Here is an 18,991-nt window from a genome sequence, read left to right as displayed (position 1 = left end):
TGGTTCTTCTTTGTAATATTTTGTCAGGCTCGTTAAAGTTGATAATGTCTTGGGTGGGTTGATCTTCGAAAAACTGTTTCCTGATGGAAATATTAGTTTGGTAATTGCAATGTCCTTTTGTGCTTAGTCTTTCGCATACAGGCTGGATTGGGCCTCTTTGTGATGTTTCTGCTGAAAGTGGTTTGTCCAGACCCATGTTGATGGGGAGCTATCTCTGGGTGATACTGTGATGGTAATGTCTCTTGTGGAGGAAGATTTCCAAATACTCATTCTTCCAGACAGGTTAACCCAGTCCTCACACCCAGACAGTCCCAATAATCAAGTGGGCTTCTTTAGTTCCCTAGGTCCGCCCACAGGCTTGAATTTGTCTTGTAAAAGTTCATAATTCTATTAAAGTTCGTAGTTTCTTCCATAAGCACTTTGGAGTTCCAAACTTTTCGGTAGATAGTCCCAAATTAAATTTCCTTTCAAATGAGCCCAAATACAGGGAGAGTGGGGGGTGGGTTCTGGTGAATTTTGCTCTCTGCTGTCTCCTCAGCTTCTCTCTCTACCCTGTCCAGACCCTCATGATTTTGAATACCTCTATCTAATCACCTCTTAACTTTTTCTGCTCCAAGGAGAACAACTCCAGTTTCTTTAGTCGACCCACGTAACTGAAATCCCTCATCTCATGAATCATTCTTGTAAATCTTTTCCGCACCCTCTAAGGCCTTCACATCCTATTGTGCGGTGCCCAGAATTGGACACAATACCCCAGTTGAGGTCGAACCAGTATTTTATAAAGGTTCATCATAACCTCCTTGCTTTTGTACTCTATGATGCCCAGGATCCCGTAAGCTTTATTAACTGATTTCTCAACCAGTCCTGTCACCTTCAGAGATTTGTGCACATATACCCGCAGATCTCACTGTTCATGCACCCCCTTTTAGGATTGTACTCTTTTGCTTATTTTGCCTCTTCTCGTTCATTTAATCATGCTTCTCCAATTTTATTTCTTTACTCAGGTTCACGGCCTCATTTTATTTCTTCCTCCGAGCTTCTCAACTTAATCTGGCAGCGTAATGTTGGTGAGTGGTGATTGATTGCCCTGGGAACCAACAGGAAGAGAGGTCAGAGGGCCCAGGGAGCAGCGTGTTCTGCAACCAATCGCGGTGCTTGAGGGTTGGATCCTGAGTCAGCCAGTCAGGTGAGTCAGTGTGAACCCCTGTTAAACAATTTATCTTTTAAAAGTTAGATCACAATTTCTTTTCTCAACAAAACAGTTTAACATTTGTCAGTATTTTGGTCCCTGGAGTTCCTATTATGAGTTTCAGGTACTTCAGTGCCAAGTGGATTAGGTGTTTAAAGGTCATTCAATTCCCTCTTTCCACTTTGCTGTTAGTTAAATGTACAGTGATTGATTTCCTCTCATTATTCATTCATAGTAGTTAAAGTAACATCCTTCCTGTTGGTATTGAGTCACATTCTGTGCTGGGCGATAGAGCTGGTGGCATTAACCTTTAAAATTGTCATCCTCTTGTTCAAATCTCTCCAGGATCTCGCCCCTCCCTATCTCTGCAACCTCCTCCTGCCCACCAACCCTCTTAATTAGGATGGGTTTGTTTTCTTTGAAACAGAGGAGTATGTGGGGAGACCTTAATGAGGTCTATAAAATTTTGAGGGGCCTAGATAGAGCGGATAGGAAGGACCTGTTTCCCTCAGCACAGGGGTCAACCACTAGGGTGTATAGGGTTAAAGTAATTGTGGGGGAGGTTTAGAAGCGATTTGAGGGGAAATTTCTTCACCCAGAAGGTGGTGGGGGTCTGGAACTCACTGCCTGGAAGGGTGGAAGGTTCAGAAACCCTCACCACAGTGCGTCCGCGAGACTGAGAACTTTGTAGATAGCATGTTTCAGAGGGTGTTCACCCTGCAGCTTAAGTGAGTGCAGGTATAGGAGGGAATGGGTGACCGCCAGACAGACAAGAAGGACCAGGCAGGTGGGGCAGGAGTCCCCTGACTCGCTAACCGGTTTTCAGTTCCGGATACTGGTGAGCCCGATGTTTGCTCTGGGGAGTGCAACCAGCGGCAAGTCCACGGCACCACGGGTTGCTCAGCTGCCGGCAGATTTTAGGGAGCTAGGAAAGCGATTAAAAGCACGACCTCAAAGGTCATAGGGCCCAAGTTTCCACATGATTTGCGCCTGATTTTTAGGAGCAACTGGTGGAGAACGGACTATCTTAGAAATCGCAATTCTCCACATTTTTTTTTCTGCAGTTCTAGTCAGGTAGAACAGTTCTATTTTGGAACAGAATGTTTTTTTCAAAAGGGGGCGTGTCCGGCCACTGACGCCTGATTTCAAAGTTTCCACAGTGAAAACGTACTCCAAACTAAAGTAGAATGGAGCCAGTGAAGATTTTTGTAGAACTGAAAAACCTGTTCTACACATTAAAAAATCAGGCGCAGGTTACAAATTAGGCGCCCAGAACGAGGTGGGGGGGGAAGGGAACTCATTAAATTCTACAATAAATCCTTATTTATACTTCTACAAATATTATACAAATAAATCCAACCTGAATAAACATTTATAAGCCAAGAAAAGATTAAATAAACCATCTTCCTACCTGTGTGAAAGTGCTTCAGCCAGGGAGAATTCTGCAGCCGTTCGTGCCGCCAAGCGGGAGAGGGTGGGGGGGGGGGTAGAAAGCCGTTCGTGTTGCTGAGCGGGAGGAGGAGGGGGGGGGAAGAAAGCCGTTTGTGCCGCTGAGCGGGAGGAGGAGGGGGGGAAGAAAGCCGTTTGTGCCGCTGAGCGGGAGGGGGAGAGAGAGGGGTATGGAGGGAGAGAGGGAGGGGGGGGAGGGAGAGAGGGAGGAGGGGGAAGGAAGAGAAGGAGGGAGAAAGGGAGGGAGGGGGGGAGGTCAGGTCGGATCGGATCCAGTCCGGGAGCGGGAGTCGGGCCCAGTGTGGGGGGGGAACGGGAGCGCGGGTCGGGTTGGGTCCAGTCGGGGTGGGGGGGAGCGGGAACAGGAGCGCGGGTCGGGTCAGTCGGGGGGTGGGGGGAGCGGGTGTCGGGTCGGGGGAGGGAGTAGGAGCTGGCCGTGGGAGGAGCCTTATTCACGCAGCCCCAGTGAGGCCATTCAGCCAGGGCTAGGGGCTGCGTGCTTCGGGCCCCTCCCACACAGTTCGGTGCCTGGAGCTACTGCACTTGCGTGCCCACTGAAGCGCACATGTGCAGAGGTCCCGGCACTGTTTTCAGCGCAGGGACCTGGCTCCGCCCCCCCACAACTCGTGCTGGCTGCGCCGAGGGCCAGAGGACCTGCAGGTAGATGGAGAATACCGAGGATTTTTTTAGGCGCTGGGCGCCCGTTTTTTTTCTTGTGGAAACTTGGGCCCATAATCTCTTTATTACTCCTGATGCCACGTACTAGTGAGTACAGAAATAGGAAGATAGAACAGATGAATGCACAGCTGGAGAGATAGTGCAGGAGGGAAGCCTTTAGATTCCTGAGACTTTGGGACTATTTCTGGAGGAGGTGGGACCTGTACGTGTCGGGCGGGTTGCCCCTCAACAGGACCGGGACCGATATCCTCACCGGGGGTTTTGCTAATGTTTGGAAGGCAAAGGAAACAAAGACGAGAAAATAGACAACAAGGGAGTTTGGCAGTGCTAAATGCCAGTGCCGGTATGTTTCGGTGCGATCACCTCTCATTCTTCTAAACTCCAGAGTGTATAGGCCCATTCTACACACTCTCTAATCATAAGACAGCCCTCTTCAGAAACACTTCAATGCCAGTGCATGGAGTCTAGGAAATGATGGCAAATGAGATGAGGGCACTGATGGACATGTGTGAGTATGATATTGTAGCTATTAGTGAGACATGGCTAAAAGAACTGCAGGAATGGCAGCTCAACATTCCTGGTTACAGCGTTTTAAGACGAGATAGAGAGAAGGATAAAAAAAGGAGGTGGGGGGTCGCAATATTAATTAAAAAAACAATTACAGCTGTGAGGAGGGATGATATGTTAGAGAGGTCATCAAATGAGGCCAAATGGGATGAACTGAGGAACAAAAAATGGGCAATCACACTGCTGGGGTTGTACTATAGACCCCCAAACAGTCAGAGGGAGATAGAAGAGCAAATATGTAGGCACATTTCTGCTAAGCGCAAAAATGTTAGGCCAGTAATACTAGGGGATTTCAACTACCCTAACATTAAACTGAGATAGAAGTAGTGTGAAAGGTATAGAGGGAGCAGAATTCTTAAAATGCACTCAGGAGAACTTTTTTAGCCAGGACGTAGCAAGCCCAACAAGAGCGGGGCGGTTCTGGATTTAGTTTTAAGGAATTAAGTTTGGGCAGGTGGAAGAGCATTTTTGGTGCTGGTGATCATAATTCAGTTAGATTTAAAGTAGTTATGGAAAAGGACAAAGATAGACCAGAAATAAAAGTTTTCAATTCAGGAAAAGTTAATTTTACTAAGCTGAGATGTGACTTAGCCAAAGTGGACTGGAAACAGCAATTTGAAGGTAAATCAGTGTCAGAGCAGTGGGGGGCATTCAAGGAGGAGATAGTGAGGGTTCAGAGCAAGTATGTTCCGTTAAGAAAAAGGGACTAATAAATCTAGAGCCCCTTGGATGTCAACATAACAAATAGGAGCAGGAGTAGGCCATACAGCCCCTCGAGCCTGCTCCGCATTCAGTAAGAACATCAACCTCAACACCACTTTCCTGCCTGATCTCTATATCCTTTGATTTCCCCTAGAGTGCAGCGAAGGTTCACCAGACTGATTCCTGGGATGGCAGGACTGTCATATGAGGAGAGATTGGGTCGACTGGCCTGTATTCACTAGAGTTTAGAAGAACGAGAGGGGATTTCATTGAAACGTATAAAATTTTAATTGCGTTAGATAAACTGGATGCGGGGAGGATGTTTCCCATGGCTGGGAAGTCGAGAACAATGGGTCACAGTCTCAGGATACGAGGTAGGAAATTTAGGACTGAGACGAGGAGACATTTTTTCACTCAGAGGGTGGTGAACCTGTGGAATTCTCTTCCACAGAAGGCTGTGGAGGCCAAGTCACTGAATATATTTAAGAGGGAGATATATAGATTTCTAGAAACCAAAGGCATCAAAGAGTATGGGGAAAAAACGGGGATTATGGTATTGAGATAGAGGATCAGCCATGATCATATTAAATGGCAGTGCAGACTCGAAGGGCCGAATGGCCTACTGCTGCTATTTTCTACATTTCTGAGTCCAAAAATCTATATATCTGAGCCTTGAATATACTCAGAGACTCGGCATCCACAGCCCTCTGGGGCAGAGAATTCCAAAGATTTACAACCCACTGAGTGAAGAAATTCCTTCTCATCTCTGTCTTAAATGGCCTACCCCTTATCCTGAGACTGTGCCCCCTAGTTCCATCCAGGGGAATCAACCTCTCAGCATCTACCCTGTCAATCCTCTTCAGAATTTTGTATGTTTCAATGAGATCACCTCTCATTCTTCTAAACTCCAGAGAGTATGGGCCCATTCTACACAATCTCTCATCATAAGACAGCCCTCTCATCCCAGGAATCAATCGTGTACCAATCGTCTCCAAGGCAAGTATATCCTTCCTTAGATAAGGAGACCAAAACTGTGCACAGTGCGCTAGCTGTGGACTCACCAAGACCCTGTACATTTGTAGCAAGACTTCCTTACTCTTATACTCCACCCCTTGCAATAAAGGACAATGTGCCATTTGCCTTCTTTATTGCTTGCTGTACCTGCATGCTAGCTTTCAGTGTTTCTTGCACGAGGACACCCAAATCTCTCTGAACACCAACATTTAAAAGTTTCTCACCATTTAAAAGATATTCAGTTATTCTAGTCGTCTTACCAAAGTGAACAACCTCACATTTCCCTACATTATACTCCATTTGCCACCTTACTGCCCACTCACATCGTCTATCTATATATCTCTTTGCAGACTCTTGTGCTCCTCACAGCTTACTGTTCCACCTAGTTTTGTATCATCAGAAAACTAAGTTACATTACACTCGGTCCCTTCATCTAGATCATTAAATAGCTGAGGCCCCAGCACTGATCCTTATAGCACCCCACTTGAATAGCGGGGATCGTTCTAGGAACTAAGGAATTTTGGAAGATCAAAACCAATGCATCGACTATCTCTGCAGCCATGTCTTTTAGAACCCGAAGATGTAGGCCGTCCGGTCCAGTGATTTGTCAGCTTTTAGTCTCATTCCTCACCCTCATTAGACCCTAGGTTCCCCAACATTGTAGGTATGTTTTATACATCTTCTACTGATACAAAATATTTGTTTAATGTTTCTGTCATTTCCTTATTCCCCATAATAATTAATAATGTGGAAGTTCCATCAACACACGGACTGCAGTGGCTCAAGATGGTGGCTCACCACCATCTTCTCAAGGGCAATTAGGGGTGGGCAATAAATGCTGGCCTTGCCAATAACACCCACCTCCCGTGAACAAATACAAAAATAAATAAAAATTCTCCTGTCTCAGCCTCTAAGAGACCAACGTTTATTTTTTCTATTCTACTTTTGCATACTTGAAGAAGCTCTTACAATCTGTTTTTATATTTCTGACTAGTTTTCTCTTGTTTCCCTTTTTATCAATTTTTTGGTCATCCTTTGCTGATTTCTGAAACTCGCAATCCTCAGGCTTACTACTATTCTTTACAACAATATAAGCTTCTTTCAATCCAATGCTATATTTAACTTCTTTAGTTAGCCACAGATGGATCACTTTTCCTGTGGACTTTTGTTTCTCAATGGAATGTATTTTTGTTGAGAATTATATCTTTAAATACTAGCCACTGCTTATCAACTGCTATACCTTTTAATTTATTTTTCCAATCTACCTCAGCCAACTTGCCCTTCAAACCTATGTAATTGGCTTTATTTAAGTTTAAGACTCTAGTTTCAGACTTGGGTAAGTCACACTCAAATATAAGGGGCATACAGGGTAGGATAAAGAAATCAAGACAACCTTATGACAGATACCGAGCGCACAATACTGCAGAACCCCGAGAGGAGTATAGAAAGTGCAGGGGTGAAATTAAAAAGGAAATTAGGAAAGCAAAGAGAGGACATGAAAAAATATAGGCAAGTAAAATCAACGAAAATCCAAAGATGTTTTATAAATATATTAAGAGCAAGAGGTTAGCTAAAGAAAGAGTAGCGCCTATTAGGGACCTGAAAGCAAACGTGTATGGAGGTGGAAGATGTGGGTATGGTTCAAAATGAATACTTTGTGTCTGTTTTCACAAAAGAGAGGAACAAAGCAGACATTGCAATCGGGGACGATGAGTGTGGAATATTCGATGAAATAAACATAATGAGAGGAAGTATTAATGGGTTTAGCATCTTTGAAAGTGGATAAATCCCCAGGCCCGGATGACATATATCCAGGATGTTAAGAGAAGCAAGAGAGGAAATATCAGAGGCTCTGGCCATCAGTTTCCAATCCTCTCTGGCTACAGGTGTGGTGCCGGAGGACAGGAGGACTGCTAATGTGGTACCATTGATTAAAAAGAGAGAAAAGGATAGACCGAGTAATTACAGACCAGTCAGCTTAACCTCGGTGGTGGGAAAATTATTGGAAAAATTTCTGAAGGACAGGATAAATCTTCATTTCGAAAGACACGGATTAATCAAGGACAGTCAGAACGGATTTTTTATGGGAAGGTCATGTCTGACTAACTTGATTGAATTTTTTCGAGGAGGTAACCAGGAGCGTCGATGAAGGCATTGCATTTGATGTAGTCTATGTAGATTTTAGCAAAGCTTTTGATAAGGTCGCACGTAGCAGACTGGTCACAAAAGTAAAAGCCCATTGGATCCAATGCAAAGCGGCAAGTTAGATCCAAAATTGGCTGAGGCAGGAAGCAAAGGGTAATGGTCGATGGGTGTTTTTGTGACTGGAAGGCTGTTTCCAGTGGGGTTCTGCAGAGCTCAGTACTAGGTCCCTTGTTTTTTGTGGTATATATCAATGATCTAGAATATAGGGGGTACGATTAAGAAGTTGGCAGATGATACAAAAATTGACCGTGTGATTGATGATGAAGAAGAAAGCTGTAGACTGCACGAAGATATCAATGGACTGGTCAGTGGCAAATGGAATTCACTCTGCAGAAATGTGAGGTAATGCATTTGGGGAGGGCTAACAAAGAAAGGGAATACACATTAAATGGTAGGATACTGAGACGTGTAGAGGAACAGAGGCACCTTGGCGTGCATGCCCACAGATCCCTGAAAGTACCAGGCCAGGTAGATGAGGTGGTTAAGAAGGCATTCGGGATACTTGCCTTTATTACTTGATGCATAGAATATAAGAGCAGGGAGGTTATGCTTGAACTGTATAAAACACTAGTTAGGCTATGGTCACCACATGACAGGAAAGATGTGATTGCACTGGAGAGGGTACAGAGAAGATTTACAAGAATGTTGCCTGGACTGTTAGCTATGAGGTGAGATTGGATAGGCTGGGGTTATTTTCTCTGGAACAGAGGAGGCTGACGGAAGATTGTGTCCGTGCCGGCCGACAATCGGCCAAATGGCCTCCTTCTGTGCTGTAAATTTCTATGATTCTATGAAAACTAGAATTGTCTGTTCTGAATTTCTAACCTGTAGTCAGTGGTGATTTTTGTAAACCCCTTTTACAGGGTATCAGAAGGGGAGGATTTGCAGACAGGAAACTCAAACCAAACATCTTGTCAAGATCAGATAGTCACTCAATTCATCAGGACCTGAATATCGTCGGCCTTTGAATGTGAAAGGAGGAATGTTTGTCTGTTCTGTCTGTGGGAAAAGATTTCAAACAACTGACTGGAAAAGCACCGAGACACACACACTCGAGTGAGAGTGTTCCAGTGCACTGACTGTGGAAAGAGCTTTAACCAGTTACACAGCCTGAAAAAACATCACACCATTCACAGCGGGGAGAAACCGTACACGTGTTTTGTGTGTGGACGAGGCTTCAACTGATCGCCCAACCTGGAGAGAGACAAGGACACCCGCACCATGGAGAAACCGTGGGAATGTGGGGACTGTGGGAAGGGATTCATTTCCCCGTCTGAGCTGGAAATTCATCGACACAGTCACACCGGGGAGAGGCCGTTCACCTGCTCTGAGTGTGGGAAGGAATTCACTTACTCATCTGCCCTTCTGAGACACCAGCAGATTCACACTGGGGAGAGGCCGTTTACCTGCTCTGATTGTGGGAAGGGATTCACTCAGTCATCCAACCTGCTGGCACACCAACAAATTCACACAAGGGAGAGGCCGTTCACCTGCTCTGAGTGTGGGAAGGAATTCACTTACTCATCCAACCTGCTAAGACACCAGCGAGTTCACACTGGGGAAAGGCCATTCACCTGCTCTGATTGTGGGAAGGGATTCACCCAGTTAACCAACCTCACTTCACACCAACTTGTTCACACTGATAATAGACCTTTTAAATGTTCCGACTGTCCGAAGAGCTTTAAAAGCAAAATGGATGTACTGATACACCAGCGCAGTCACACTGGAGAAAGACCATTTACCTGCTCCGTGTGTGGGAAGAGATTCAGTCGTACATGCCACCTGCTGGTACACCAGCGAGTTCACACTGGGGAGAGACCGTTCACCTGCACTGTGTGTGGGAAGGGATTCACTCAGTCATCCGACCTGCTGATACACCAGCGAGTTCACACTGGGGAGAGGCCATTCACCTGCACCGAGTGTGGGAAGGGATTCGCTCAGTCATCCCACCTGCGGACACACCAGCAAGTTCACACTAATAAGAGACCTTTTAAATGTTCTGACTGAAGAGTTTTAAAAGCAAAAAGGATCTGTTGACACACCAGTGAGTTCACACTCAGGAGAGGCCGTTCACCTGCTCCATGTGTGGGAAGAGGTTCATTCAGTCATCCCACCTGCTGAGATGCCATCAAATTCACACATGATTGCAGTGGTCGATTCTGCTGTTAATCCAGGACTAAACCATGTTCATTCTGACCGTTGGGGTTTGTTTCTGCTGCTATTAATAACCACTGTAACCGGGCTGGAGTTTAATATTTTGATATCTGTCGAATAAATCAGCTTTCTTTCAAACAGTATTTGATGTCTCCAAGATAAGAGGAAACTACCTGATGTCCTATGACAGACTGTTCCATTTTTGGGCCTTTCCTGCTTTCTATCTCTAGATTATTTCAGTTCTCATACCTTTGGTTACTCTCTGACATGTTCCAGCTTGCGTGATAAAGTGCTTCCTGTCATCACCACTAAATGGCTTAGCTCTAATGTTAAGGTTATGACCTCTTGTTTTGGACTCTCCCACCACAGGAAATAGTTTCTTTATCTACCCTATCATAAAACACCTCAATTAGATCACCCTTTAATCTTCTATATTCAAGGGAATACAAGCCTAGTCTCTACAACCTGCCCTCATATTTTATTAAAGTCATCACTAAGTACAAGGTAGAAACTCTGAACACACAGTTCTAGTTTCTCTGAAACATTCTTTCATCTCTTGTCCCTAAGCTGCAAGTCCCCCGTCCAACGCACTCTCTCCTCGTCACATCCTCTCTGTTTGAAATCCAGATTCAATGCATGCTCTGATATTTTTCCATTTCACTCCTGCAGGTGCTGCGTGATGTTGGGGTTCGGCCCCAGTCACTGTTTGCCCTCAAACAGATACATAATGAGGGGAAATCAATCTCTACCTTTAACTCACAGCGACATGGAAAGAGGGAAGTGAATGATCTTTTCAACACCTGGTCCACTTGGCACTGAAGTGTCTGAAACTCCACTGCCTGTAGAAAGAGTTTTAACCAGTTACACAGCCTGAAAAAAACACCAGGGAAACAAAATAGTGACAAATGTTGAATTGTTTGGTTGACAAAAGAAATCTTGCATTAGTTTTTAAACTATAAATTATTCAATGGGTTCACACTGACTCATGTGACTGTCCGACTCAGGTTTCACCCCTCAAGCTCCACGATTGGTTGCAGAACATGCTGCTTCCTGGGCCCTCCGGCCTCTTCCCTGTTGGTTCCCAGGGCAATCAATCACCACTCGCCAACATTATGGGGCTCAGAGGAAGAAAATAAATGAGGCTTTGAAACTGAGATGGGAAATGCAATTAGAGAAACATGATTGAATATATTAAAACTATTTAAAATCAAATGAAATGAATTATAATTAACATGTTCACTTCATGCCAAGTGGGAAACAAGTGATGTCTGGACTGTGCAGGAGTGTTTGCGCCTGGTTACACAATGTGTCACTGGCTCTCCACTTCAAATGCAGTTCTTCCAGTTTTGCTAGAGTAAATAAGGAGCAACTGTTTCCATTGGCAGAATGATTGGTCACCGGGTGACACAGATTTAAGGTGATTGGCAAAAGAACTAGAGACAACATGAGGAAACTTTTTTACGCAGCGAGTTGTGATCTGGATTGCACTCAAGATGGCTCAAGTGTCCACCTTCTGCACTGTCCCATTCTATGATTATGGCGGATGTCCATACCCAGAGTGCTCCGCATGGTGGAATATGCCCTAGCTCCATCAGGTGGGGGGCGGGGGACAGTACTTCCGAGTCCAGTAGGACCAACAGTTTCCCATGTGGGACGGTCAAGGGAGGTGGGTTCCCTTCCCTGAAGGACATTAGTGAACCAGTTGGGTTTTACGACAATCATGGTCACTTTTTCCTAGTGCAAACCCCACAAATGACCAGATTCTTTCAGCTCAATTTCACACCGTGTCTTTATGTTTTTGTGGGTTCTCGCACTCCATTTTTCCTGTTTGAAATTCATTTTACAGGGTAGTAAAAGGGGGCGATTTGTGCACTGGAAGCTCAAATCAAACATCACATCGAGATCTGACAGAGTTATTCAATACTCTGACCTGTCGAAACACCAGAAAATTCACACTAGAGAGACGCTGTTCGCCTGCTCAGAGTGTGGGAAGAGATTCACTCGGTCATCTACCCTGCTGAGACACCAGCGAGTTCACACTGATGAGAAGCCTTTTAAATGCCTGGATTGTGGGAAGTGCTATAAAAGTTCCAGGGAACTGATGTGCCATCAACGTGTTCACACTGACTAGTGCTTTCAGGTGGGCTTTTATCCCACCTTACTGTACACCAGCGCACTTACACTGGTGGAGGCAGTTCACCTGCTGAGTGTGGGCAGAGAGTGTCAGTCATCCAGCCTGCTGACACACCAGCGAGTTCACAAGTGACTGCAGGAGTTGGATTCTGCTGTTAATCAAATCCAGGACTGAATCGTGTTCATTCTGCCTGTTGGGGTTTGTTTCTGCTGATACTCCAGTAACTGGACTGGACTTTAATATTTGGGATATAGGTAAATAAATCAGCGTTACTTTCAACACATTGCTGTAGATTTTTGTCTTTCCCACCTGAGTGTTTAGCATCACCTGGCTGGAGCTCAGTAAGGACAATCTGGGGGGGATGATTGTGCGGTGGGAACAGAACTTCAGCCTGGACACAGTCCTTCAGGGCCACACTGAGAGGAGCAAACGGCACTTTGGTCTTTCTCGTCTCTCTTCATTGACAGCAAACTCCCTGTGTAGGTTAATCTTGACGTGTTTAAGGACCAGATCATATCCACCCAAGGGTGTTTAAAGAGATGGGACGTGTGCTCTGCTAGCCCCGTCCCCTTTCTATACAATTACAGCAGACATGAACAAGGGCCTGAGGCTGATTAAAAGAAATAAGAACATAAGAAATAGGAGCAGGAGTAGGGCATTTAGCCCGTCGAGCCTGCTCCACCATTCCACAAGATCATGGCCTCAACTCAACTTCCCTGCCTGCTCCTGATAATCCTCGACACCTTTATTGTTCAAAAATCTCCATATCTCCACCTTAAATACATTCAATGACCCAGCCTCCACAGCTCTCTGGGGCAGAGAATTCCAGATTCACAAACCTCTGTGAAAAAATTCCTCCACATCTCAGTTCTAAATGGCCGCCCCCTTATTCTGAAACTATGCCCCCTAGTTCTAGATTTCCCCATGAGGGGAAACATCCTCCCTGCATCTACCCTGTCAAGCCCCCTCAGAATTTTATGTTTCAATAAAATCACCCCTCAGTCTTCTAAACTTCAATGGGTAATAGGCCCAACCTACTTAACCTCTCTTCATAAGGCAACCCTTTCATCTCAGGAATCAACCTCGTGAACCTTCTCTGAACTGCTTCCAGTTCAAGTATATCCTTTCTGAAATAAGGAGACCAAAACTGTACACAGTCAGGTTGAACCTCCCTTATCTGGGACTCCCTTATCCGGCACCAACCCTCGTCCGGCACGATTCCCGGTCGCCGGGTGATGCATGCACAGAACTCCAATCCAACGCCCCCCCCCCCAGGTTTCCCATTCCCTTTTTAGGCACAACGATGATGCCTTTCCTTTATGATTTAATTAAATAATTCACCTAAACAGAAAATTAACATTTACTAGAAAGAAAGTGATCAGCAGTAACAGAAGCCCCTCAACCGGGGCACGCTGGTCCCACTGACACCTCGAGGCCCGCTGGTCCCACTGACACCTCCGGGGCCCGCTGGTCCCTCCGACACCTCCGGGGCCCGCTGGTCCCTCCGACACCTCGGGGCCCACTGGTCCCTCCGACACCTCGGGGCCCACTGGATCCGCCGACTCCTCAGGGCCCTCTGGTCCCACCGACACGTTGGGGCCCTCTCAGCCCACTGACAGCTCAGGGCCCGCTGGTCCCACTGACACCTCGGGACCTGCTAGTCCCACCGACACTTCGGGGCCTGCTGGTCCCACTGACACCTCCGGGGCCCGCTGGTCCCTCCGACACCTCGGGGCCCAACTGGATCCGCCGACTCCTCAGGGCCCTCTGGTCCCACCGACACGTTGGGGCCCTCTCAGCCCACTGACAGCTCAGGGCCCACTGGTCCCACTGACACCTCGGGACCTGCTAGTCCCACCGACACTTCGGGGCCTGCTGGTCCCACTGACACCTCGGGGCCCTCTGGTCCCACGGACACCTCGGGGCCCGCTGGTCCCACCGACACCTCTGGGCCCGCTGGATCCGCTGACTCCTCAGGGCCCGCTGGTCCTACCGACACCTCGGGGCCCACTCGATCCACTGAAACTTCAGGGCCCGACCTCGGGCAACCTCCTCCCCCCCCGACCTTGAGCGACCTCCCACCCCTCGGGCCGATTACCTCCCCTCATCTGATAAAACCCCTCATTCGGCACAGGCCAGGTCCCAAGGGTGCCGGAAAAGGGAGGTTCCACCTGTACTCCAGGTGTGGCCTCACCAATGCCCTATACAGTTGTAGCAAGACTTCCCGACTTTTATCCCCCTTGCAATAAAGGCCAATATTCCATTTGCCACGCATTTCATTTCAGCAAAGGTTATACTGGGAGAAATGTTCAGCTAGTTTCCATTACAGGCAAAATGCAGAGCAAAAGAGCAGCATACTGGCATCTTAACAGTGTCTCATCGGCCTACAGGCTTTTGTTAAATACATTTGCTGAGTGGATATAAATGTAAATCAGCTTTGCAGGCGTGATGCTCTATTCACACACATCGAAGGGGAGAGAGAGAGATGCTGTTGGGGCACACGCTAAGTCCAGTAGCTGAAAGTGATTAACCAACTGGGTTTTATATTTTGTGATCCTGGACCTGTTACCAATATGAGCAAAATTAAAGCCCATGGAATATAAGGGATAGTGGCAGCATGGATACGGAATTGGCTAAGTGACAGGAAACAGAGTAGTGGGGAAAGCTTGTTTTTCAGACTGTAGAAGGTATGCAGTGGTGTTTCCCAGGGGTCGGTACTAGGTACCACTGCTTTTCTTGATATATGTTAATGACTTAGACTTGGGTGTGCAGGGTACAATATCCAAATTTGCAGATGACTCAAAACTTGGAAGTATAGTAAACAGTGAGGAGGATAGTGAAAGACTTCAGGAAGACATAGACAGGCTGGTGAAATGGGCGGACACGTGACAGATGAAATTTAACGCAGAAAAGTTCAAAGTGATACATTTTGGTAGGAAGAATTAGGAGAGGAAATATAAATGAAAGGGTACAATTTTAAAGGGGTGCATAAACAGAGTGACTTGGGGGTATATGTGCACAAATCATTGAAGGTGGCAGCGCGGGTTGAGAAAGCAGTTAAAGAAACTTACGGGATCTTGGGCTTCAAGAATAGAGGTATAGAGTATAATGACAGAGGATGGGACGACCTTGGATCTGGACTGAAGGTGATGGAGGTTGAACAGTTTCCCGTTTGTTCTGTAAACTAGCTCCACTCCAGTGGGGAGGTTACTGAGGGTGTGATGCAGCACTGCAGTAAGAAAGAACGAGAAGAGCGTTGGTGCAATGACACAGCCTTTCTTGACCTGGGTCTGAACATGGATTGGGTCTGTGGTGGATCCGTTGGTCAGGATCACAGCTTGCATGTCATCATGGAGCAGGCAGAGGATGGTGACAAACTTGGAGGGCAGCTGAACTTGAGGAGGAACCTCCATAATACCTCACGGTTGACAATGTCGAAAGCCTTTGTGAGGTCAAAGAAGGCCATGTACAGAGGTTGGTATTGTTCCCTGCATTTCTCTTTAATTTGACTCGCTGTGAAGATCATGTCCATTGTGCCCCTTAGTGGGCGGAATCTGCATTGCGACTCTGGGAGGAGCTATTCAACCACAGGGAAAAGGCGATTGAGGAGGATTCTTGTCATTGAATTACAGTATGCAGACGATGCTTGCGTCTGCGCACACTCGGAGGCCGAACACCAAACCATCGTCAATACCTTCACAGAAGGGTAGGGGAGCATGGGCCTTACACTAAACATCCATAAGACAAAAGTCCTCTCCCAACCTGCCCCCGCCACACAGTACTGTCCCCTGATTATCAAAATCCACAATGAGGCCTTGAACAACGTGAACCATTTCCCAAACCTCGGGAGCCAAATGTCAACAAGGGCAGACGTCGATGATGAGTCCAACACCGCCTTCAGTGTGCCAGTGCAGCCTTCGGTCACCTGAGGAAGAGAGTGTTTGAAGACAAGGACCTCTGTGCCGGCACAGAGATCATGGTCTACAGAGCAGTAGTGATACCCGCCCTCCTATATGCTTCAGAGACATGGACAATGTGCAGCAGGCACCTCAAAGCAGTGGAGAAATATCACCAACGCTGCCTCCGCAAGATCCTGCAAATCTATTGGCAGGATAGGCGCACTAACATCAGTGTTCTCGCTCAGGCCAACATCCCAAGCATCAAAGCATTGACTATGCTCAATCAGCTCTGATGGACAGGTCACATTATCTGCATGCTCGATACGAGACTCCAAAAACAAGCACTCTATACTCGGAGCTCTGACATGGCAAATGAGCCCCAAGTGGGCAGAGGAAACACTTCAAGGACACCCTCAAAGCCTCCTTGAAAAGGTGCAACATCCCACAGACACCTGGGAATCCCTGGCCCAAGACCACTCAAAGTGGAGGAGAAGCATCCGGGAAGGCGCCAAACACCTCGAGTCTCTTCGCCTGGAGCTAGCGGAATCCAAGCCCAAACAGCAGAAGGAGCACACAACAACCCAAGTACCCCACCCAACTGTCCCTTCAAATAACATCCCGTCAACCACCATCTGCCCCACCTGTGACAGAGACTGTATTAGACTCATTAATCACCTGAGAACTCATTACTGTGGAAGCAAGTCATCCTCGACTCCGAGGGACTGCTTAAGAAGAAGATAGCGTACAAAAGTGTGGATATTATGATGAACCTGTATAAAATATTGGTTCGGCCTCAACTGGAGTATTGTGTCCAAAGGCAACATAAGAAAAACATTTTTACACAGCGAGTTGGTCCAGACCTGCAGTAATCACCGGGCAGTGTGAGCTGAGAGTGCGCTGTGGGGCAGCGGCACCAGGTGGTAACACGGGAGGTGAGCGAGCTCCAGGGAGTGGGTTAGAGAAACTCTAGGGGAAAAGCATCGAGTGTGGCCCCAGGCCCCGAGCCCCAAGCCCCAGGCCCCAAGGGAAAACACTCCACATTATCCACTTTACAAACACCCGGTGCGGTGGGCCTCAGGCCCGAACAACAACCTACGGGTTCGGCAAGTTCACAAGTGACTGCAGGGGCTGTGTTCTATTATTGCTGCTGTTAATCACATCGTGCCCATTTTGATAGTTGGGGATTGTTTCTGCTGATGTTAATAACCCCTATCACTGGGCTGGAGTTTATTATTTTGATATTTCAAATAACACAGTGTGTCGGTATTTGATGTCACCAAGATAAGAGGAGACTAATTGATGTCCTGTTACCGACTGCTCCAATTTTGGGCCTTTTCTCCTTTCTAACGCGATATTTTTTCTGTTCTCATACCTTTGGTTACTCTCATGGACAAGTCCCAATTCCTCATTCCTTCCAGAGTGCCTTTCCTCGTCTTGGTATCCAGGGATGATATCGGTAACATGCCCAGAATCACTAAACACAGAACCCAGTCTGTTGATCACTTTCAGCGTGTGCCCCACAGCATCTCTCTCACCTTCGATTTCTCAACAGAGCATCATACCTGCAAACATGGTTTCAATTTAAATTTGATTCCACTCAGGAAATGTATTTAAAAAATAAATACGTAAAAGTAAACTGATCACATCAAATAATTGGCAAAGGTTTAGAGTCAACAAGATGAACAAGTAAACACATCACAGCCCAATAACCCAGCTCTATATTCACAGGATAATCTGTTATCAAACTCCTCGAGTGGACAGATTAGAGAACAATGCTAATTCTAAGAACATCTAGAATCTGTTATAAATATCTTTCACATCCTGACTGGTACAATCTGTCGGTTTCTTTTCAGTTGCAGTGAATGGAAGATTAGAGGGATGTTGGCATATGGAACTCGGTTAATTCAGCTTCTGAAAGGTGTTCGTGTCAAGTTCATTTGATAGAGGAGAAAATGTGGTTGGTATCATTAGAGAGAGGGAGAGAGAAAGAGACAGAGTTCATTGAGCAACAGTTGGTGTTTGCAACCAATTAGCCGTGGATATTTCCATCGTAGAATGTTTAGATTAGAAATATTATGTTGGGATCAGAAATGTCTAAAGACCAGTGGTTTGTGCTTGCCACAGGAAGGCCACAGTGTTTTTATGTGCTTCTAATATTGATGCATGTTGAAGAAAATGCAGACTTGTGTCTCTAGACTATGTAGCAGCCAGGGACTACTATATTAGGTACTGCCTGCTCCAGTTTGATGAGAGGTTGATGGCATAGCAAGAGATCCAGCAGTTTTAAGAATTTATCTCCAGTTATCTGCAGACATCGAATGTCACAGTGTCTTGACAAAATTTGGCATAAGATTACGCTATTGGGTTAAATTAGCGGGATCAATTGTTATAGAACTGTTACAGAATTGAATTCTTATAGAATGGAAAAGTAGTGAAGTTATGCTTAACTTGTATCAAACATTGCTAGGCTGTACTTAAGACTACTGAATACAAATCTAGTGCCATGTTAAAAAAAAGGATATAGATGCACTGAAGGGGGTCCAGAGAAGATTTACAAGGATGATAGCAGAAATGAGGGTATATCTATTCTATAAGGAGAGGCTGGGTCTCTTTTCTCTCCAAAAAAAAAGGCTGAATGGTGACCTAATAGAGTTCTTTAAAATTATGAAAGGTTTTGATAGAGTAGATACAGAGTGAGTGTTTCCACTTGTAGGGAAGAGCATAACTAGAGGCCATCAATATACGATAGTCACCAAGAAATCAAATAGGGAATTGAGAAGAAACTTTTTTACCCAAAGATTGGTGAGAATGTGGAACTCGCTACCACAGGAAGTGGTTGAAGTGAATAGTATAGAAGTATTTAAGGGGAGACTAGTCAAGCATTTGAGGGGGAAGGGAATAGAGAGTTATGCTGATAGAATTAGATGAGGACAGACGGGAGGAGGCTTGAGTGGAGTATAAATGCCAGTATGGTCTTGTTGTGCCGAATGGTATGTTTTT

General features: G+C 46.1%; 2 protein-coding genes across 3 annotated transcripts in view; both read left to right on the top strand.

Moving 5' to 3' along the window:
- Positions 1–18,991, top strand: part of LOC139273608 (zinc finger protein 850-like) — a 560,896-nt gene that overhangs the window by 35,062 nt on the left and 506,843 nt on the right. The window lies entirely within an intron of this gene.
- LOC139273580 (zinc finger protein OZF-like) lies at positions 968–10,101 on the top strand. 2 transcript variants are annotated; one of them, XM_070890516.1, is made up of 2 exons: positions 968–1,186; positions 8,668–10,101. In XM_070890516.1, the coding sequence occupies exon 2, from the start codon at positions 9,026–9,028 to the stop codon at positions 9,809–9,811; it is 786 nt and encodes a 261-aa protein (XP_070746617.1). In that variant the 5' UTR covers positions 968–1,186; positions 8,668–9,025; the 3' UTR covers positions 9,812–10,101. The 2 variants fall into 2 exon arrangements, with proteins under 2 accessions (XP_070746617.1, XP_070746618.1); XM_070890517.1 differs by lacking the exon at positions 968–1,186 and adding an exon at positions 4,884–4,959.

Source organism: Pristiophorus japonicus, chromosome 9, assembly GCF_044704955.1.
Source record: "Pristiophorus japonicus isolate sPriJap1 chromosome 9, sPriJap1.hap1, whole genome shotgun sequence".
In the NCBI taxonomy this organism is placed as follows: Eukaryota; Metazoa; Chordata; class Chondrichthyes; family Pristiophoridae; genus Pristiophorus; species Pristiophorus japonicus.
Note: the sequence above shows the minus strand (reverse complement) of the source record. Positions and strands in the feature narration are given on the sequence as shown.

Excerpts from the sequence above, each read along its gene's own strand:
- LOC139273580 (XM_070890516.1), top strand. The coding sequence starts at position 9,026 with ATGGAGAAACCGTGGGAATGTGGGGACTGTGGGAAGGGATTCATTTCC.